At 39.3% G+C, this 19,008-nt stretch overlaps 1 protein-coding gene across 1 annotated transcript in view; it reads right to left on the bottom strand.

Moving 5' to 3' along the window:
• The window catches only part of IL17RA (interleukin 17 receptor A), a 144,474-nt gene that overhangs the window by 102,704 nt on the left and 22,762 nt on the right, over positions 1 to 19,008 (bottom strand). Inside the window, exons 2-3 of the mRNA XM_053718857.1 lie at positions 13,281 to 13,305; positions 9,121 to 9,267 (exon numbers count right to left, since the gene is read on the bottom strand). Of these exons, the coding sequence (XP_053574832.1) occupies positions 9,121 to 9,267; positions 13,281 to 13,305 (172 nt within the window). The remainder of the gene's footprint in view (positions 1 to 9,120; positions 9,268 to 13,280; positions 13,306 to 19,008) is intronic.

The following is a 19,008-nucleotide window of genomic DNA, read 5'->3' as shown; positions in this document are numbered from 1 at the left end:
ACCATTCCTTAGTAATCATATTAGAGATAGCATCTGGAATTGGAAAAACTTCAGGAGTATCCTCAGAAGTTTTAAAAACAGAATTCAAACGTTTGCTATTCTTGTTATCAAGAGGACTAGATTCCTCAATACCAAAAGTAAACAATACTTCCTTTAACAAAGAACGTATATATTTCAACTTAAAAAGAAAAGATGATTTATCAACTTCAGAGTCTGAAGTAGGATCCCCTGAGCCAGAGAAAACCTCATCAACAGACAAAGCTTCAGTATTCTGTTGATCAATACAAACTTCATCAGATTTATGAGAAGTAAGAGACATTTTACGTTTATTTGAAGGCGGAATAGCAGTCATAGCCTACTCTACGGCTGCAGGAATATAATCTTTAATATATACAGGAATATCATGTACATGAGACTGTGAAGGTTTAACAGTAGATGTATTTGTACTTATAGAAACATTATCAGCATGAAACAATTTCTCATAACAAGTGCCACATACTTGAGCTGAAGAAGGAAGATCAGCCAATTTACAACTTACACACTTAGCTTTGGTAGATATGTTTTCAGGCAACTTGGTTCCTATAGTAACATCAGAGGCAGGATCAGTTTGAGACATGTAACAAAAAGAAAAAATAACATTTACCAAAATATCCAATTTCCACAAAATAGCAGATTAAGGAATGGGAAAAAAATGCTTATATGAAAAACAAAAGCAAATAACAAAGCCCTCTGTAACAAATGAAAGCAGAGAGCAAAAGAGGGAGAGACAAATTTTTTGGCGCCAAAAATGACGCCAACAAAGATGACGTAAATACAGAGAAAAATTTTTTTTGCCGCCAAGGTTAACAGGAAATGACATAATTCGCACCCAAAAAATTTGCGTCTATAAAGATGCAAGAAATTATGTGACTCATATCACTACAAACGCAACCTTCGAGCCAAAAAAATTGTGCCAAGGATGACGCAATAAATAGAAGTATTTTGCGCCATTGCAAGCCTAATTTGCCGTGAACATTTGAAAAAACAAGACCAAAGCTACAACTAGCTGAAACCTCAGGTAAGAAAAATATATACTTAATTTTTCCCAAAACATAATTTTCCATGCTGAAACTATTAGACTGCAAAGGGCAATAAACATAGACCTGACTCATGGCAAATATATGCAATATATATTTAAAACTTTAAAAATATAAAGTGCCAAACATAGCTAAGAGTGTCTTTAAAAAAAAGATATATACTTACCTGAAGACACCCATCCACATATAGCAGACAGCCAAATCAGTACTGAAACATATCAGCAGAGGTAATGGTAGAGGAGTATAATGTCAATCTGTAAAGGGAGGCAGCAGATGAATCCCTGCAACCGATTACAGAGAGCCTTAGAATAGCTTTCCCATAGGTGAAGACAAGGCATCATTAGGCAATACTTACTCACATCCCTCAAACACTGTACTTTGAGAGGAACTGGGCTTCAAAATGCTTAAAAGCGCCTTTCACAGAAGAAATCAAGCACGACTTGCTTCACCATCCTCCAACGAAGGCAAAATTTGCAAAACTGAAAGTGAAGGTCAATTTTGATTAATTAGTGCCCAGTTTTAATAATACTCTTATAAACAAGGGCACTTTAATTCATCAAAATTGACATTTCACTCTTTTTCTTCAAAAACGTACCTTGTCATTCTGGCAGCCGTTCCAGCGATTCCCACGGCCGTCAGAAGCCTCTGCAGACGTCAGAAATGGTGAATCCGGCTTCCTACCATCTCAGCTTCCCCCCGGGGAAATCTTGGCCTGATGCAACGCCGTGATTGGAGGAAGCCGGATTCGTCATTTTGGGCCAGCGAAGACGGCTTGCAACATGAGGAGGAAGTGCTGAAGTGGCTGCCAGGATTAAAAGTTTTTTTAGAAAACAAGTGAAATGTCAATTTTGATGAATTAAAGTGCCCTTGTTTTTAATAGGATTATTAAAAAACGGGCACTAATTCATCAAAATTGACCTTCACTTGAACTATGAGTGAGGTGGGAGGTATATTTTTAGGCATTTTAAGGTTTGGGAAACTTTGCCCCCTCCAGGTAGGAATGTATATCCCATACATCACTAGCTCATGGACTCTTGCCACTTACATGAAAGAAATATAGCTGCTTATAATGGAGAAATCAGGGTAGATTTATTTATATATCTAACAACATTCTCCTACATTTGTTAAACAAGAGATAATGATAAGAAAAATAGTGACACACACTTTTAGCACTCAGTAACCAAACTTATTTTGTATTGTTTTCCATTTGAAGTTCAATTTATCTGTATTCAGTTGGTAATCTTCTTAAAGGGACAGTTCACCCAAACTTTTCTCCCATTTAAATTGCTCCCAATGATCCATTTTACCTGCTGGAGTTTATTAAAATTGTTTACAAGTAGCTCCTTTACCCCTATTCTGGCCTTTGAAATAGCTGATTTAGCTTGTGGTTTCCCAACATATACTGAAAATTTTGATACTTGAGACTCAGCTATTGAATAGCCTAAGTAGAGACAGTCAGAATTGAAACTAACAGTGGGGTGCAGGATAGTTTAGTAATAAAATGATAATTTTCCATTGTTCTCTCTATGTATTGAGCTTTATTTTTCCAGACAAATATAAGATAAGGAAGCAAGTGTGTGTACACATAGTGATAACATAATGAGATATATTACCTGAAGCTCAACCCATTGTAATAGGCTGTGGTTTAAAAGCAAAAAACATAATTTATGCTTACCTGATAAATTCCTTTCTTCTGTTGTGTGATCAGTCCACGGGTCATCATTACTTCTGGGATATAACTCCTCCCCAACAGGAAATGCAAGAGGATTCACCCAGCAGAGCTGCATATAGCTCCTCCCCTCTACGTCAGTCCCAGTCATTCGACCAAGAATCAACGAGAAAGGAGTAACCAAGGGTGAAGTGGTGACTGGAGTATAATTTAAAAGATATTTACCTGCCTTAAAACAGGGCGGGCCGTGGACTGATCACACAACAGAAGAAAGGAATTTATCAGGTAAGCATAAATTATGTTTTCTTCTGTTATGTGTGATCAGTCCACGGGTCATCATTACTTCTGGGATACCAATACCAAAGCAAAAGTACACGGATGACGGGAGGGATAGGCAGGCTCATTATACAGAAGGAACCACTGCCTGAAGAACCTTTCTCCCAAAAATAGCCTCCGAAGAAGCAAAAGTGTCAAATTTGTAAAATTTGGAAAAAGTATGAAGCGAAGACCAAGTTGCAGCCTTGCAAATCTGTTCAACAGAGGCCTCATTCTTAAAGGCCCAAGTGGAAGCCACAGCTCTAGTGGAGTGAGCTGTAATTCTTTCAGGAGGCTGCTGTCCAGCAGTCTCATAGGCTAAACGTATTATGCTACGAAGCCAAAAAGAGAGAGAGGTAGCAGAAGCTTTTTGACCTCTCCTCTGTCCAGAATAAACGACAAACAGGGAAGAAGTTTGGCGAAAATCCTTAGTTGCCTGCAAGTAGAACTTGAGGGCACGAACTACATCCAGATTGTGTAGAAGACGTTCTTTCTTTGAAGAAGGATTTGGGCACAAGGATGGAACAACAATCTCTTGATTGATGTTCCTGTTAGTGACTACCTTAGGTAAGAACCCAGGTTTAGTACGCAGAACTACCTTGTCTGAGTGAAAAATCAGATAAGGAGAATCACAATGTAAGGCTGATAACTCAGAGACTCTTCGAGCCGAGGAAATAGCCATTAAAAACAGAACTTTCCAAGATAATAATTTTATATCAATGGAATGAAGGGGTTCAAACGGAACACCCTGTAAAACGTTAAGAACTAAGTTTAAACTCCATGGCGGAGCAACAGCTTTAAACACAGGCTTGATCCTAGCTAAAGCCTGACAAAAAGCCTGGACGTCTGGATTTTCTGACAGACGCCTGTGTAACAAGATGGACAGAGCTGAAATCTGTCCCTTTAATGAACTAGCTGATAAACCCTTTTCTAAACCTTCTTGTAGAAAAGACAATATCCTAGCGATCCTAACCTTACTCCAGGAGTAACCTTTGGATTCGCACCAGTATAGGTATTTACGCCATATTTTATGGTAAATCCTTCTGGTAACAGGCTTCCTAGCCTGTATCAGGGTATCAATAACCGACTCAGAAAAACCACGTTTTGATAAAATCAAGCGTTCAATTTCCAAGCAGTCAGCTTCAGAGAAGTTAGATTTTGATGTTTGAATGGACCCTGTATCAGAAGGTCCTGTCTTAGAGGTAGAGACCAAGGCGGACAGGATGACATGTCCACTAGATCTGCATACCAAGTCCTGCGTGGCCATGCAGGCGCTATTAGAATCACTGATGCTCTCTCCTGTTTGATTTTGGCAATCAATCGAGGAAGCAGCGGGAAGGGTGGAAACACATAAGCCATCCCGAAGTTCCAAGGTGCTGTCAAAGCATCTATCAGAACCGCTCCCGGATCCCTGGATCTGGACCCGTAGCGAGGAAGTTTGGCGTTCTGGCGAGACGCCATGAGATCTATCTCTGGTTTGCCCCAACGTCGAAGTATTTGGGCAAAGACCTCCGGATGAAGTTCCCACTCCCCCGGATGAAAAGTCTGGCGACTCAAGAAATCCGCCTCCCAGTTCTCCACTCCCGGGATGTGGATTGCTGACAGATGGCAAGAGTGAGACTCTGCCCAGCGAATTATCTTTGATACTTCCATCATTGCTAGGGAGCTTCTTGTCCCTCCCTGATGGTTGATGTAAGCTACAGTCGTGATGTTGTCCGACTGAAACCTGATGAACCCCCGAGTTGTTAATTGGGGCCAAGCCAGAAGGGCATTGAGAACTGCTCTCAATTCCAGAATGTTTATTGGAAGGAGACTCTCCTCCTGATTCCAAAGTCCCTGAGCCTTCAGAGAATTCCAGACAGCGCCCCAACCTAGTAGGCTGGCGTCTGTTGTTACAATTGTCCAGTCTGGCCTGCTGAATGGCATCCCCCTGGACAGGTGTGGCCGATAAAGCCACCATAGAAGAGAATTTCTGGTCTCTTGATTCAGATTCAGAGTAGGGGACAAATCTGAGTAATCCCCATTCCACTGACTTAGCATGCACAATTGCAGCGGTCTGAGGTGTAGGCGTGCAAAAGGTACTATGTCCATTGCCGCTACCATTAAGCCGATCACCTCCATGCATTGAGCTACTGACGGGTGTTGAGTGGAATGAAGGACACGGCATGTACTTTGAAGCTTTGTTAACCTGTCTTCTGTCAGGTAAATCTTCATTTCTACAGAATCTATAAGAGTCCCCAAGAATGGAACTCTTGTGAGAGGAAAAAGAGAACTCTTCTTTTCGTTCACTTTCCATCCATGCGACCTTAGAAATGCCAGAACTAGCTCTGTATGAGACTTGGCAGTTTGAAAGCTTGAAGCTTGTATTAGAATGTCGTCTAGGTACGGAGCTACCGAAATCCCTCGCGGTCTTAGTACCGCCAGAAGGGCACCCAGAACCTTTGTGAAGATTCTTGGAGCCGTAGCCAATCCGAATGGAAGAGCTACAAACTGGTAGTGCCTGTCTAAGAAGGCAAACCTTAGATACCGGTGATGATCTTTGTGGATCGGTATGTGAAGGTAAGCATCTTTTAAATCCACTGTGGTCATGTACTGACCCTTTTGGATCATGGGTAAAATTGTCCGAATAGTTTCCATTTTGAACGATGGAACTCTTAGGAATTTGTTTAGAATCTTTAAATCTAAGATTGGCCTGAAAGTTCCCTCTTTTTTGGGAACCACAAACAGGTTTGAGTAGAACCCTTGTCCTTGTTCCGACCGCGGAACCGGATGGATCACTCCCATTAATAACAGATCTTGTACACAGCGTAGAAACGCTTCTTTCTTTATTTGGTTTGTTGACAACCTTGACAAATGAAATCTCCCTCTTGGGGGAGATAATTTGAAGTCTAGAAGGTATCCCTGAGATATGATCTCTAGTGCCCAGGGATCCTGAACATCTCTTGCCCAGGCCTGGGCGAAGAGAGAAAGTCTGCCCCCCACTAGATCCGGTCCCGGATCGGGGGCTTTCGGTTCATGCTGTCTTTGGGGCAGCAGCAGGTTTCCTGGCCTGCTTGCTCTTGTTCCAGGACTGGTTAGGCTTCCAGCCTTGCCTGTAACGAGCAACAGCTCCTTCCTGTTTTGGTGCAGTGGAGGTTGATGCTGCTCCTGTTTTGAAATTCCGAAAGGGACGAAAATTAGACTGTCTAGCCTTAGCTTTGGCTTTGTCTTGAGGTAGGGCGTGGCCCTTACCTCCTGTAATGTCAGCGATAATTTCTTTCAAACCGGGCCCAAATAAAGACTGCCCCTTGAAAGGTATATTAAGTAATTTGGACTTAGAAGTAACATCAGCTGACCAGGATTTTAGCCACAGCGCCCTACGTGCCTGTATGGCGAATCCTGAGTTCTTAGCCGTAAGTTTGGTTAAATGTACTACGGCCTCCGAAATGAATGAATTAGCTAGTTTAAGGACTCTAAGCCTGTCCGTAATGTCGTCTAGCGTAGATGAACTAAGGTTCTCTTCCAGAGACTCAATCCAAAATGCTGCCGCAGCCGTAATCGGCGCGATACATGCAAGGGGTTGCAATATAAAACCTTGTTGAACAAACATTTTCTTAAGGTAACCCTCTAATTTTTTATCCATTGGATCTGAAAAAGCACAGCTATCCTCCACCGGGATAGTGGTACGCTTAGCTAAAGTAGAAACTGCTCCCTCCACCTTAGGGACCGTTTGCCATAAGTCCCGAGTGGTGGCGTCTATTGGAAACATCTTTCTAAATATTGGAGGGGGTGAGAACGGCACACCGGGTCTATCCCACTCCTTAGTAACAATCTCAGTTAGTCTCTTAGGTATGGGAAAAACGTCAGTACTCGCCGGTACCGCAAAGTATTTATCCAACCTACACAGTTTCTCTGGTATTGCAACGGTGTTACAATCATTGAGAGCTGCTAAGACCTCCCCTAGTAATACACGGAGGTTCTCCAATTTAAATTTAAAATTTGAAATATCTGAATCCAATCTGTTTGGATCAGAACCGTCACCCACAGAATGAAGCTCTCCGTCCTCATGCTCTGCAAGCTGTGACGCAGTATCAGACATGGCCCTAGTATTGTCAGCGCACTCTGTTCTCACCCCAGAGTGATCACGCTTGCCTCTTAGTTCTGGTAATTTAGACAAAACTTCAGTCATAACAGTAGCCATATCTTGTAATGTTATCTGTAATGGCCGCCCAGATGTACTAGGCGCCATAATATCACGCACCTCCCGGGCGGGAGATGCAGGTACTGCCGCGTGAGGCGAGTTAGTCGGCATAACTCTCCCCTCGCTGTTTGGTGAAATTTGTTCACATTGTACAGATTGACTTTTATTTAAAGTAGCATCAATACAGTTAGTACATAAATTTCTATTGGGCTCCACCTTGGCATTGGAACAAATGACACAGATATCTTCCTCTGAGTCAGACATGTTTAACACACTAGCAATAAACTTGCAACTTGGTTATAATCTTTTTTAGCAAAAACGTACTGTGCCTCAAGAGGTACTAAACGATTAAATGACAGTTGAAATAATAAACTGAAAAACAGTTATAGCATCAAACTTTAAAACAACACAACTTTTAGCAAAGGTTTGTTCCCATTAGTAAAATAACAATAGTTAAATTTGACATAAAAATTATAGAGCAACGTTTTTATTCACAGTCAATATAAAATTCTCACAGCTCTGCTGAGAGAATCTACCTCCCTCCAAAGAAGTTTGAAGACCCCTGAGATCTGTCAGAGATGAACCGGATCATGCAGGAAATATAAGAGTAACAGACTGGAATTTTTTGATGCGTAGTAAAGAGCGCCAAAAAAACGGCCCCTCCCCCTCACACACAGCAGTGAAGAGAAACGAAACTGTCACAATTAAAAGCAAACAACTGCCAAGTGGAAAATAATGCCCAAATATTTATTCACTCAGTACCTCAGCAATGTAAACGATTCTACATTCCAGCAAAAACGTTTAACATGATAAATACTTATTAAAAGGATTAGTGACTTTTAACAGAGTAGTTCCGGTGAAATACCATCCCCAGAATACTGAAGTGTATACATACATGTCATTATAACGGTATGGCAGGATTTTCTCATCAATTCCATTCAGAAAATAAAAACTGCTACATACCTCAATGCAGATTCATCTGCCCGCTGTCCCCTGATCTGAAGCTTTTACCTCCCTCAGATGGCCGAGAACAGCAATATGATCTTAACTACTCCGGTTAAAATCATAGTAAAAAAACTCTGGCAGATTCTTCCTCAAACTCTGCCAGAGAAGTAATAACACGCTCCGGTGCTATTGTAAAATAACAAACTTTTGATTGAAGTCATAAAAACTAAGTATAATCACCATAGTCCTCTCACACATCCTATCTAGTTGTTGGGTGCAAGAGAATGACTGGGACTGACGTAGAGGGGAGGAGCTATATGCAGCTCTGCTGGGTGAATCCTCTTGCATTTCCTGTTGGGGAGGAGTTATATCCCAGAAGTAATGATGACCCGTGGACTGATCACACATAACAGAAGAAAACCAGCTACTTCATATACACAAATAAACAACAAAAAAGGAAGTGGTTTAGAGAAGTCTTTGTATAATAAGAGTGCTGCTGTATAAAGAGAATATAAACTATCAGTAGAGGAAATTATCATCATTGGAGCAAGACTTTCTTCACTAATATTCTGAAGTTGGAAAACATCTTTGGCATCTATGGGCAAGTTTGGTGTGCTGGGAGTGAAACTAGCTAAGGTGATGTGTAGATGCTGGTGCTATGTTGCTGAACGTGCAGGCGCACACATTGTCATAGGATGAAACTGCAAGTTGGTGTAGACAGGGATTATTCTAGGAAGAAAAATACGTAATGGGTAAAATGCGATGTCCATGACTGGGGTAAACATTGAACAAAAGAATAACAAGTATGGTGCATGCATGAATGTTTAGACATGATTAAGCATGTGTGTTGTATGTTTTATTTGCGTGTGTAACTTTGCTATAACATGATAAACTAGATGATCTTAGGATACAGGTAGTGCCTAGTTTTTACTCACCATCCTTTGCCACCGTCCATTTGATTTTTAAAATTGGTACAGAGCGGCCTGCTTCATTCTGTGCCACACTCACACGGACATCAATCGCTGAGGGAGAGGATGGTGTCCAAGTCTCGGGATAAAGCCAGCTTCTATCAATGCAGAAAGCTGACAGAGAAAAAAGGCAAGTGCTACAATAAGTGGCTGCATTTGCACACACAAGGCACAAGAACTGATCACAAATTCACCTATAAACAGAAAGCTTAAAGGGACACTAAATTGTTTTTAAACTGATTGCAGGCATTTCAGACACTTAAAGTGACAGTAAAGTTAAAACTAAAAATTGTCATGGTACAGTTAGAGCATGCAGCCGATTGGTGGCTGCATATACATGCCTCTTGCGATTGGCTCACCAGGTGTGTTCAGCTAACTCCCAATAGAGAATTGCTGCTCCTTCAACAAAGGATACTAAGAGAAATTTGTTAATAGAAGTAAAATTGGAGAGTTGTTTAAAGGGATTTGAAACCCCAATTTATTTATTTTTTTGGAGGGGGGGGGGAGGGATTCAGACAGTGCATACAATTTTAAAAAGTTTCCAATTTACTTTTACTATTATTAAATTTGCTTAGTTCCCTTGAAATTCTTTGTTAAAGAGATACCTGGGTTGGTGTCTGGAGCACTACCTGCCAGGAAATAGTGCCGCAAATGGATAACATCCTTGCAAAACTGCTGCCATATAGTGTTCCAAGCAAGCTCATGCTCCTCAGCTTATATCCCTGCTTTTCAACAAACGATACCAAGAGAACTAAGAATATTTGACAAAAGAAGTTCATTAGGAAGTTGTTTAATTGTATGCTCTATCTGAATCATGAAAGAGAAAAACATGTTTTTCATGTCCCTTTAAAAATAATAATATTAAAAAGGTACATTGTACACTAGATTTTCTTTGCTTAAATATTTTGTAGCTGATCCATTTATATAGCCCATCTGGGATGTTTTTGTAACAATGTGTAGTTTTGCTTATTTTTTTTATAACATTGTGCTGATTTTCAGACTCCTAACCAAACCCCAAAATATCAGATGTAGACCCAAGTCTGCAGAGTCCTGCTGCTCGTGTTTGTGTATCTGTTTTACATATGAAAGGAAGGGTAGTGTCTGCTCTTCCCGATTTTCCAGCCCCTTTTACTGGGTGGCCCAGCCTAACCTCATCAACAGTGCTAAACTGGGAGCTTCTAAGTAAGTTTTTAAAAGTTTTTTTACTGGATTTTTCATCAGTATCTGTGCATATTCTTGTCTATTACATACATTTATATGAAATGTGTGTACACTGTCCCTTTAAACAAGAGTATTGAGAATTTGTATCTTTGACAAGTTTAAATGCACTTAAAACTAGCTTGCAATCCCATTTAAGATAAATTAAAAAGAATGTCCCTTTAAGATTCTGACTTGCTCAGATATAATGCAAATCGTTGTAGAACATAAGAGCACTCACAGACTAACAGGAAATGGATAGCAAACCCCAAGCTCATTCAAAAACAAATTTGACTATGAAATGAGGCCACTAAAAAGAACAGTAAACACCTTGAGATTTATATAGATAATATTTAGTTTTGTGAACTAAAATAACTTTGCAATATTTAATCATTTATTTTGCCCCCTTTTCATGTAATTTAGCTATGAAAAAGACCTTTTTAATTCTCAGAACTTGAAATGCACCCTGCTGACTTCTCAAGGCAAACTCTGCTAAATGTATGTCCCTAATTAGCTTCAAAGGGACATTCCAGCCAAAATTGACTCAGTTTGTTAATTGCTGACATGCCACAAGCCCCACTGGTGCTCTGAGCAGCTGCAGTATTTACAATGCTGGCACACTGATAATATCTAGCTATGCTTCACATGCACATGCAGAGAAAGATGCTAACACTAAAACAGTGATAACTTTTACTAGAAGCATTTTTGCCAATAGATGTATTGTTTCTATTCAAAGATATAATTCATCTATGGGCATTTAAATTTTGACCTTTAAAGGGACAATCTACAATAGAATTTTTATTGTTTTAAAAGATAGATAATTCCTTTATTACCCATTCCCCAGTTTTGCATACACTGTTATATTAATATACTTTTTACCTCTGTGATTGCCTTGTATATAAGCTTCTTCTGACAGTCCCCTGATCACATGACTTTGTATTTATTATCTATTGACTTGCATTGAGTACTGTGTTGTGCTAACTCTTAAATAACTCCACGGGCGGGAACACAATGTTATCTATATGGCCCACATGAACTAGCAGTCTCCTGTTGTGAAAAGCTAATACAAAAGCATGTGATAAGAGGCTGCCTATAGAGCCTTTGAAACAGGTAGAAATTTAGAGGTTTAAATGTTAATAAGTATATTAATCTAACAATGTTGGTTATGATAATCTGGGGAATGGGTAGTAAAGGTGTTATCTATCTCTTTATACAATAACAATTTTAGTGTAGACTGTCCCTTTAAAGTGAACGTAAATTTTGATGCTAAAGTGCCCGGTTTTTAAAAATTCGATTAAAAACAGGGGCACTTTAATTCATCAAAATTTACATTTCACTCTTGTTGAGAAAAAAAAACAAAACAACTTACCTTTTAATCTTCACAGCAGCTCCAGCTTCCTCCACCCGTCGCAAAGCCTCTTCCTGGGTCTAAAATGAGGAATCCGGCTTCCTCCAATCACAGCGTTGAATCAGACACTGACACCCCGGGGGGGGGGGGGGGGGGGGAAGCTGTGATTGGAGGATGACCTATCCATCATTTCTGACATCAGCAATAGCTTGTGACGACCGGAGGAAGCTTGAGCTGCTGTCAAGATTAAAAGAGACGTATTTTTTCACAACACGAGTGAAATGTAAATTTTGATTAATTAAAGTGCCCCTGTTTTTAATCGAATTTTTAAAAACCGGGCACTTTAGCATCAAAATTTACATTCACTTTAAAGTGTCAGTAAACCTAAAATATAATGTTATATAATTCTGCACATAGTGCAGAATTATATAACATTATATTAATGCTATCGTTATTAAACCTTATATTCCCTTTTAATTTTTTTAAAATATGCCAGTTCACTATGTGCAGAATTATATAACATTATATTTTAGGTTTACTGTCCCTTTAACTGATCACAACTGCAAAACTATTTGCTTTATACTAACATTATGACTGTTTCTAGCCTTGTTGTCTGCAGACTAAAGCCCAGATTGGCTCCTCCAAAAAAAGGCAAATGGTGGGTGGAGTTTGTCTATTGTAAAATAATTGCAGAAAAAAGATGTTCACTTGTGATAAGTCAATTTATAGCAATACAACAGAAATATCTTACAAAGTGTTTTCTGTCCTTTAATGTAATTAATCAGTTATTCTGCTAAATGTATTCTCATTTTTATTTCACCAGCGTTATTCACATATCTTATAACTGTATACGTTTATATGGTTGTACGCTAAATGATTTTGCACATGTTTTTAATACAGGACAACTAAAAAGGTGTCTGTGGTCTGTCAGGGACACTAAAGTCAAAATTAAACCTTCATGATTCAGATAGAGCAGCAATTATAAACATCTTTCCAATTTATTCCCATTAACAAAATGTGCACAGTCTTTTTATATTTACACTTTTTGAGTCACCAGCTCCTACTGAGCATGTGCAAGAATTCACAGAATATACATATATGGATTTGTTATTGGCTGATGGTTGTCACATGATACAGGAGGAGTGGAAACAGACAAAAGTTTGAAATTTGTCAGAAAAAAATATCTACTACTCATTTGAAGTTCAGACCAAAGGGCCGATTTATTATGATGCTGTAGCGGATCATGTCCGCCCAACATCGCTAAATACGCTGTCGGCATTTAACATTGCAAAAGCTTTTCTAGTGAAATGATTGTGCAATGCCACCCCCTGCAGATTCGTAGGTAATCAGCAGCTAGCATGGAGTGTCAATCATCCCGATCGTATCTGATCGGGATGATTGCTGTCCGCAGACTCAGAGGTAGCGGAAAAGTTAAGGAACAGCGGTCTGACGGCTCGCAAGGAAACTGCTGCATTTGCAGCTTTTTAAATCGGCCCCCAAGTGCTATTTCATTGTCTTTTTTTCATCATGCACTTGTTGAATATGCAAATCTACTGTATTTACTGGTCCTTTAATTACTTACATTTAGAAGTGGAGCACTGTATTCCCTGCAATAGAACAAAATAAGTGTTACAGTAAGATCACAATCCTAAATTAGTCCAAATGATATATTTTGTCCATTTATATTTGTTTAGCTTTTTGGTCCTAACTAGATCTATAGGTTGGAAATGGAAAAAAAAATATATACAAAAAGGAAAGAAAAGACAAGAACTGAACTACATGATAATTAAAATGTATTTATTAGCCTGACTAAAGACAGACATTTGCCCATGATGAACTATTCTGCATATAAATGTAGTAAAATCCCTGTATAGTTAAAATAAAATGTACGTTTACAAGTAAAACTATTTATAATTAATTACTTAAAACCTTACTAATGTCTGGGGATAAGTTGTTATTTAAATGTTAAAAAGCAAGAAAATGATGAGCTTACTGCCCAAATCCCCTATAAGATATTTTGTGAGCTTGTTGATGACATCACTCATAAATAAACTGATCATAGTCTTTTGTTTCACTTTAAATAATAGTACTTGCCTCTATAAATGCATAAATAGATATAAAGGTTTCTTTCTATGGATTCATATTCACATTTACACACATATCTTTTAGATTCTTAGATACATTATCCTGTTTTTTTTAATTAAATGGTATTGTAACCAGGGTGTTAGGGATATTAGTGATTTCTTTAGAGCACACATACACTAACAAACATTTATGCCATCTGACCAGAGACATTTCTCTAGATTTAAAACAATAAATCAAAAGCTGTGAAACATAATATATTTAACCCCCCCAGCATATGAGTAAGTTGGTGCTGTAGAGATGATATCTTCCTTTTAAATAAATCTATGACCGTGTTCAGACTTCTACTTTTATCAGAATGTTCATAGAAAAAAATAATCTCCTTATTGCTTCCCACTCTCATACAAAAAACTAACCCCCTTATTTCTTCCCACCCTCCTATAAAAGTTTAACCTGTTAGTCCAGGGCTTGACAAACCCAGGAGCCAGGGGGCCCCCGGCTCCTAAGTTTTTGGGTTATTCTCCTGATATCTACAGTATCCCACAAAAGTGAGTACACCCCTCACATTTTTGTAAATATTTTATTATATCTTTTCATGTGACAACACTGAACAAATGACACTTTGCTACAATGTTGCTGTTCCCTCAAAATAACTCAAAATACAGCCATTAATGTCTAAACTGTTGGCAACAAAAGTGAGTACACCATAAGTGGAAATGTCCAAATTGGGCCCAATTAGCCATTTTCCCTCCCCGGTGTCATGTGACTCAGTGTTACAAGGTCTCAGGTGTGAATGGGGAGCAGGTGTGTTAAATTTGGTGTTATCGCTCTCACACTCTCTCATTCTGGTCACTGGAAGTTCAACATGGCACCTCATGGCAAAGAACTCTGAGGAAAAAAAGAATTGTTGCTCTACATAAAGATGGCCTAGGCCAGGGGTCACCAACCTTTCGGACATCAGGAACCACTAAACTCATAATTTTGAATCCCGTGGATCATTAACATGATTGTTTTTAAAAAAGTACAAACCTTGTGTATATATATATATATATAAAATTAAAAAGGCATGCACTCGCTGGATTTGTGCAAATGTGGAGCTTTAATGGCACATCAAAAACAAATGGGTAACGGTTTTCATCAAACCAAGTGGTCACACTTGGTCTGATGAAGGGGTGATTGATCCCCGAAACGTTACCTGTTTATTTTTGATGTGCCATTAAAGCTCCAGATTTGCACAAATCCAGCAAGTGCATGCCTTGTCAATCCTGTATTCAATATTCGCTTGCACCCTGGTAGCTGTCGCTTAAGTAGGAGTGCACTCTATGTGTGTGTGTGTATAATATATATATATATATATATATATATATATATATATATACATATATATATATATATATATATATATATATATATATATATATATATATATATATATATATATATATATATATATATACACACACATACATACACACTAGTCGATATGGCAGAGGGCAGTCTAATTATTTTTTAGACTACAGATTTAGAAACAACGTATTTTGTAACTCTTCTTTTATATAAAGTTGGCAAACGGAGCATTACAAAAGCAACACCTAATCGCCCACATTAAAGTATTTTTTTAAAAAACGCCTGCATCAAGTATTAAAAAAACAAAAACAAAAAAAAAAAAACACACCGCCCGCACGAAATATAACAAAAACAAAAAATCCTACACAAAGTATTAACTCCTAAACCGCAAAACCCCTACATCGCAATAAACCTATTTACCCTATTAACCCCTAAACCACAAAACCCTTACTTCGCAATAAACCTATTTACCCTATTAACCCCTAAACCGCAAAACCCCTACATCGCAATAAACCTATTTACCCTATTAACCCCTAAACCGCAAAACCCCTACATCGCAATAAACCTATTTACCCTATTAACCCCTAAACAGCAAAACCCCTACATCGCAATAAACCTATTTACCCTATTAACCCCTAAACCGCAAAACCCCTACATCGCAATAAACCTATTTACCCTATTAACCCCTAAACCACAAAACCTCTACATCACAATAAACCTATTTAACTTATTAACCCTTTAAACCGCGAAAACCCACAAAGCAAATAACTATTTAAATAACTAAGTACAGTACACTAACCTAACACCCCCTAACCTAACACCCCATTAAATAAACCCAAATTACCTAAATTAATACATTCTAAAGTTACAAAAAATAAAAAAAAAAGCTAACATTACAGAAAATAAAAAAATCAAATTACCAAATTTAACAAATTAAAACTAATCACTATTAAAATAAAAAAGACCCACAAAATAAAAACACCCCCTTCTCTAATAATAAACAACCAGTAGCCTTTATATGGGCTTTTTTGCAGGGCATTGCCCCAAGATAATCAGCTCTTTTACAAAAAATATACAAAGTCCCACCTAACATTAAACCCCCCCACCTCCCAAAATAAAAGAACCTAACACTAAAAAACCTAAACCACCCATTGCCCTGAAAAGGGGATTTGTTTGGGCATTGCCCTTAAAAGGGCATTTAGCTCTTTTTCTGCCCATCCCTAATCTAAATAAAACAAATCCCCCCCCCCCCCCAAAAAAAAAACCTTTAAAAATCCTAAGTCTACCCCCCAGGTTGGTACTCGCGGTTCCTGAAGTCCGGCGGAGAAGGTCCTGTTCCAGGCGGCGAAGTCTTTTTCCAGCGGTTTCATATTTCGTGCGGGCGGTGTTTTTTTTTTTTTTAATACTTGATGCGGGCGGTTAGTTTTTTTATTTTAAATTCTTTAATGTGGGCGATTAGGTGTTGCTTTTGTAATGCTCTGTTTGCCTTCGCTGCATCCCGGTGGATTCCGAAAATGGAAGGGTAATGAAAGAATCCACCGAATCTTTCATCACCCTGCCATTTTTCGGAATTCACCTGGATGCAGCTTTGCTGCATCCAGGTGAATTCTTTTATCCTCGCGCTGCCAACATTCCATTGAGGATGCGTGCGCAACGGCGACTGACATTACAAATGCAATTATAGTATATATATATATACACATACATACATACATACATACATACACACATACTGTGCGGAACTAGTATAACCATAGCCAAGTTTAAATTATGTATATATTTACACATTTTTAAGAATTATTTTTTGGAATGAACTAACTGAATGACAGAATTGAGAGAATTCTTCCAAATGACAGATGAAGGACCACAAGATTTCCAAGTTACCTCCCCAGTTAGGAATTATTCAAAACTACTTATGATCAAGGACAGACATTTGAGTCATAAATTAAGTTTATATCAGAAAGCTCTCAATATGGAGGTGAGCTAACCACGACTGATGTTACTGGCAATTACTATAATACAGGTGGGGTATGGCTAATCTGCTGGATGGCAATGACTGGAATTCAGGTGGAATGGCTTTGTGCGCGGGAAAATTATTAGAATTAAAAATAATTAATATTTAAATTAAAAAAAAGATGGAGGGGAGGAAGACAGTGATGTAAGTCCATCTGAAGGAATTAGGAAAACTACTACAAAGAGACAGGTAAAGGGAAGGAAATAAATGAAATATAAGAGAGAATTTCTTTTTTTAAGATTTTCTTTTTTTATATACTTTAATTCCACTATTTCAAGCCAAGACTATACCAACCTCTGCTAGCTTTAGAATGGAAGCATCTTTCTCTGAACAGCGTGTCGGAAGGGAGGAGTTAAAAATACAATCTAGCTATGCAAGTTGCGCAGTACTACACAACGTGCGTAGGGAGATTGTATTTTAACTTCTCCTCTGTCGGTTTTCACTGATGTCCAGCTACGCACTGTAAGGAGTTGCAGTGCGACAGGGGTGACACCATTAGAGGAGATTAATTCCTGCTTGATGGTGTCAAGGACCACCAGTGGTCCATGGACCACTAGTTGGCGACCGCTGGCCTAGGCTATAAGAAGATTGCCAAGACCATGAAACTGAGCTACAACACGGTGGGCAAGACCATACAGCGGTTTCACAGGACAGGTTCCACTCGGAACAGGCCTCACCATCGTCGACCAAAGAAGTTCAGTGCATGTGCTCAGCGTCATATCCAGAGGTTGTCTTTCGGAAATAGACGTATGAGTGCTGCCAGCATTGCTGCAGAGGTTTAAGGGGTGGTGGGTCAGCCTGTCAGTGCTCATACCATACGCCGCACACTGCATCAAATTGGTCTGCATGGCTGTCGTCCCAGAAGTAAGCCTCTTCTAAAGATCATGCACATGAAAGCCTGAAAACAGTTTGCTAAAGACAAGCAGACTAAGGACATGGATTTTTGTTTTTACTTGCCTGAGGAAACGGCCGGTTTGTGGTCGAGAAACACGTCGCTATTACCAATAAAAGGATTGTTTTAACTTTTTATATTCGGAAATAGTTGTCTATCTGCTTGGTTCACTTTTGGTTTTCAGAACCATCCCGCTTACACCTGAGAGTGTTTGAGTGGCCCAAGGACAATCGTATGGAACACACGGAGAGATATACTCTGCTCCCCACAGCAAGCCTGCTCTCAGTGAGCTAGCCGTTGCAGAGTGCTAGCCTGCCTTCTAGCACCGGTCATAGTACGGTGCCACCAATCTTGTGTTTTATTATTTTTTATTCACCTTTAACACAGGTTATCTGAAATACACTATGAGGCGCCCCTTTGTTCTTCTCTAAGGAAATGGATTACTGAAACCATGTCCTGTGGTCCGATGAGACCAAGATAAGCTTATTTGGTACAAGTACAAAGACAAGTGTGTCTTGCCTACAGTCAAGCATGGTGGTGGGAGTGTCATGGTCTGGGCCTGCATGAGTGCTGTCGGCACTGGGGAGCTACAGTTCATTAAGGGAACCAATAATACCAACATGTACTGTGACATACTGAAGAGGAGCATGATCCCCTCCCTTCGGAGACTGGGCCACAGGGCAGTATTCCAACATGATAATGACCCCAAACACACCTCCAAGACGACCACTGCCTTGCTAAAGAAGCCGAGGGTAAAGGTGATGGACTGGCCAAGCATGTCTCCAGACCTAAACCCTATTGAGCATCTCTGGGGCATCCTCAAATGGAAGGTGGGGGAGCGCAAGGACTCTAACATCCACCAGCTCCATGATGTCGTCATGGAAGAGGACTCCAGTGGCAACCTGTGAAGCTCTGGTGAACTCCATGCCCAAGAGGGTTAAGGCACTGCTGGAAAATAATGGCGGCCACACAAAA

This window comes from Bombina bombina, chromosome 6 (assembly GCF_027579735.1).
Source record: "Bombina bombina isolate aBomBom1 chromosome 6, aBomBom1.pri, whole genome shotgun sequence".
NCBI lineage: Eukaryota > Metazoa > Chordata > Amphibia > Anura > Bombinatoridae > Bombina > Bombina bombina.
The sequence above is the reverse complement of the archived record's forward strand: the minus strand, read 5'-3'. Positions and strand labels throughout refer to the sequence as shown.